Below are 3,840 nucleotides of genomic sequence, written 5' to 3'. Positions count from 1 at the left end.
AAAACACAGTTTTGAAAACTTTATCAATAAGTTAAAGGCCTTCTCTTGTGTATTAACTTGCAATAGATGTTTACCTGCCATTTTGTATGAAAATCGGATCTAGTTTTGTGTGTTTTCTTAAAGTTTCAGGTAAATTAAGAAAAAGGGATCAAGTCTCCCCAGTCTCCCCTACGGACCTGCAAAAGTAAGCCTTCAATGATCGGTTTTCAATTACTTTGAACATCTCCTTTCAATGAACAATAGAAGTGAAAGATCTGCGGGCTTGAAGCACATTGATTAGTTCGTATCTTGTTGAGCAACTGTGCGGTCATCACCTGAGAAATGTGAACCCTTTATAGATCCCATTCTATTATTGCTGAGAAGCGATAAAAGTTTGGAAAATTTTCCTGTACCAGTACATTTCAAGCTTCATACTTCCTTCGGTAATTCTGTTATTGAAATCCTATTCCAATCAATATCTCACACCCTTGAGCAGCTCTACCAAATCACTAATCTAAGGAAGTATAAACATGGTACAAAAACGTAGAACTGAGTCGCACCAAAACCACTTCAGCGTGAACTTGGGAACCTCCTTGTTAGGTAGGTACTACATAGATCGTGAGTGAGTGGTTTCGGTGACGGTGGCTGCGGCGGCAGTGCTAAGGTATAGTAGTAGCTAGCTGCTGGCTGGCCTATGGGATGGCGTGCTGGTGCTGGTTCGGTGAAATGCCATGCGGCGGCTGGCTGTTCGCTAGCTGGCAGTATCGAAATCACCTTTCATTCTGTGATCAATCGTACCCGTAGTTAGTCGCGCATTGGGTCTCGCTGCGCCAGTTCCTTTTTAGATCAGCTACGCCGTCGTGGACGTAGTGCTCTAGCATAGTCGGTTTCGTTGTCGTTGTCGTCGTCGTCGCGGTGGCAATCGAAAGGGATTTCGAGAGGTTTTTTTTTCTTTCGGTTGTTGAATAGTCATTGTTTGTAAAGCGGTGTTTGGAGGGTGGTTATTGGTAGCAGAATAACTATTTTTTTAGGTGAGCCGACAAAACCATTACAGTGGATTGGATATTGGGGGTTTCGTGTTGACTTACCTCGAAACTAGAACACGGACTGCGAATTTGAATTGTGCTGATTTACTTAACGTTGAGTGTGCAACATTTGTGGTTTTGAACTTAGTCATTTTCTTGTCTGTGGTGTTTCAGAATGAATTACAGACTTTTGGTGTGGCTCTGTCTCCTGGTGCCGCTGGTCGCGTCGCTGCCTCAGGAGGAAGGTTTACGATCGTTGCTGTTGCGAAGGGGAGGACGCGTTGGAACTAAAGGTCAGTTGCAATTATTGAGTAATGATGGGATTCTTGGTTCAGGGGAGAGTCCTTCGTGTGGTAACGCTCATAAACGCACTAACTTCAATCATCAACTTCACCATTACTATCATCATGATCATCACTCTAGACGTAATCGTCACATTAATGCAAATCATGTTCAGCATAATTCACGCTTATCTCATCATAAATCCATCACTGATAGCCCGAGTGGCATACAAAAGAGGCGAGGTACTGAAGGCTTAACTGACGCTCAAAAGCTGCTTTTAGACACAGAAATCGGTAGAGTAGCAGAAAGACACGACCAACAGTTGCGAGAACTTGCCTTTGGGAGTTTTACGTCCTTCAGTGATTATTTTCTCGATAACCTGAAGAAGAGTAACGTAGCGGTGGGTTTTGCATTTGCACAATCCTCGACGACAACCAGTAGTGACAGTGTTGGTACAACCAGTGAAATCTCGTTTTATGACGAGGTCGACGACGATGCAAAATCAGCTGCTAAGGCTACGACGGTTGGGTCAGGTGGCACCACTAATCACCATTCCAAGTCCGCACAACCAGCATCACTAACACTCGATCAGTCGGCAAACCGGTTTCCAGGCAAAGTGTGGGGTGAAGGTACCGAGTCCAAGTTTGGGCCAATTTTGGAATATGTTTTACAACGAATTCAAACATTGTTTTCAGTTTACAAGCATGACGATCTGAGCCGACCCGGTGTTCCGATAGCGGATGCTTTGGAGCCGAAATCCGAAGAAGCCAGAACCACGGAAGCCACAACCACTACAACCAGCAGCACCGTAGCTCCAGTTCAAAAGAAGGGTCTGCATCCACTGCTGGCTCGTAAGAAATTTGCATACTCTCCAAAGGAGGCCAAGGCCAAGGCAACTGAAGATTCCGGAACTCCCGCTACTACTTTGAAAACTACTACAACCACCGAGTCCTCCGAAAGCTCTTCCGTTTCTTCTGTAGCAACTCGTCGAACCAGGCCGACTCGTCCACCACCGGTTCCTCGCGCTCCTGGCACAAAGGCTGTTCTGCCTTCGCGTGTTCCTAGAACCTCCACCAAACGTACAACAACCACGACTCCCGAACCGGAAACCACTTCTGTAACTACGCGAACCACCAGACGTCGAGGAGGTCGTCCTACGCGTCCTTCTGGTTCACAGTTCCTAGCAGGTAAAACGGCAACTACGACTACAACCACCACCTCCACAACTACGACGACTACCACTCCTGCCCCCACCACAACAACTACCACTACAACGACAACCCCGCCACCGCCGCCAACAACCACTTCAACGTCAACTACCACAACACTCGCCTCATCGCCCGCCAATACAGCGGAAGAGAAAGCGGCACCGGTAGCTGCAACGGTTGCTTCTACCCCGGAAGAAGCATCACCGTCCGCAACGGCCGCTGCGGAATCGCTTCCTCCTGCATCGACGGCTGCAGCCCCTCCTGCAGTAGTCTTGAGCAACACGATTCCACTGACAGCCGAAGCCACCGTTGCCAGTGAGGTTGTCGTCAAAAATGTGCCACTGCTGCCCGTCGAACCGGCTCCGGTGGTTGAAGCCCAGCTGGACGATATAGGACCAGATCAACCGCTAGCTTAATTTTGAACCTTTTTGGATGTGCGTGTGCGAGAAACTGGGGGGTTTTATGGGGAATTCGATTGTTGAAAGGAATGAGTGCGAGGATCTGCCTGGTAGGGCACGCCATGTGAACAAGTGCTGTAGTGTGCGTTAGCTGTTCTAATTTCCAACCTAATTTTTATTTAATCTCATTCCGTAGGCTGTTGCTAATTGTCGCCGGCACTCACTGTGCCTGTTCCTACATGGCATGGAAATGTGTAGTTACATTTTGAGTCAAGATTTAATTTCAATAAATAAATTTTGGAATATTTTAATGGTGACTGGGAAAGTTTATTGAACATGGTCCGAAATGTCCTAAAAAATCCACTTTAGATGACAATAAAATCTGGTCTGTGTTTTGTGGAATGCCTAAAAAAAGCAAGAATCAAGGTAATACTGTTACTGTTGAGGTCACAATACATTAACTACTTTCTATGCAACACCACCTGCCTATGTCTTCACCTACAATCATGTACTTCGACATAACTAGTTCATTGCCACGACTATCTTGCTTGCTTTGCAAGGATTAGTAAAATAATGTTTCTGAAAATCTAAGAGATGGAGGAGTTGAAGGGAAATCTAGGAGGTCTTAAAGCGTAACAATAGAGGGGTATAATGAGGATTTTACATGGGTTCCTGAAGAATATCAGGATAGTTTCAAGGTGGTTTTAGGACAGAGACAGAGACATTTCAGGGCTCGTAAGAGGTGTTTCGGAAAATCTCCGAGGTGGTTCTAGAAGGTATTAAGGGTATTTAAGAGAGGTTCAGAGAGATGCAGAAGGTTTGAGGAGTTCTGGGGGGCATTTCAGAAAGGGCCCTCAAGAAGATTCAGAAAGGTTTCAAAAGTTTTCAAGGGCGTTTCGATGGGTCTCAGGGGAACTTTAGGGGTCTCAAGAAGATGCATGGTATTTC

The 3,840-nt window shown here is 46.0% G+C and overlaps 1 protein-coding gene across 2 annotated transcripts; it reads left to right on the top strand.

Annotated features, from left to right (window-relative positions):
* The first annotated feature begins 605 nt into the window (after nucleotides 1-605).
* Nucleotides 606-3,203, top strand: LOC109425671 (uncharacterized). Of its 2 annotated transcripts, none has more exons than XM_019700937.3 (3): nucleotides 606-1,118; nucleotides 1,179-1,297; nucleotides 1,982-3,203. In XM_019700937.3, the coding sequence occupies exons 2-3, from the start codon at nucleotides 1,180-1,182 to the stop codon at nucleotides 2,908-2,910; spliced, it is 1,047 nt and encodes a 348-aa protein (XP_019556482.2). In that variant the 5' UTR covers nucleotides 606-1,118; nucleotide 1,179; the 3' UTR covers nucleotides 2,911-3,203. The 2 variants fall into 2 exon arrangements, with proteins under 2 accessions (XP_019556482.2, XP_062704917.1); XM_062848933.1 differs by having other exon boundaries at nucleotides 608-1,007; nucleotides 1,177-1,297.
* The last annotated feature ends 637 nt before the right edge of the window (nucleotides 3,204-3,840 follow it).

This window comes from Aedes albopictus, chromosome 2 (genome assembly GCF_035046485.1).
Source record: "Aedes albopictus strain Foshan chromosome 2, AalbF5, whole genome shotgun sequence".
NCBI classification, from domain to species: Eukaryota; Metazoa; Arthropoda; class Insecta; order Diptera; family Culicidae; genus Aedes; species Aedes albopictus.
The sequence above is the reverse complement of the archived record's forward strand: the minus strand, read 5'-3'. Positions and strand labels throughout refer to the sequence as shown.

Bases quoted from the DNA above. Each gene is read 5' to 3' on its own strand.
- LOC109425671 (XM_019700937.3), top strand. From the start codon at position 1,180: ATGAATTACAGACTTTTGGTGTGGCTCTGTCTCCTGGTGCCGCTGGTC. The intron at 1,298-1,981 runs GTCAGTTGCAAT...CATTGTTTTCAG, and splicing joins AGGACGCGTTGGAACTAAAG to TTTACAAGCATGACGATCTG.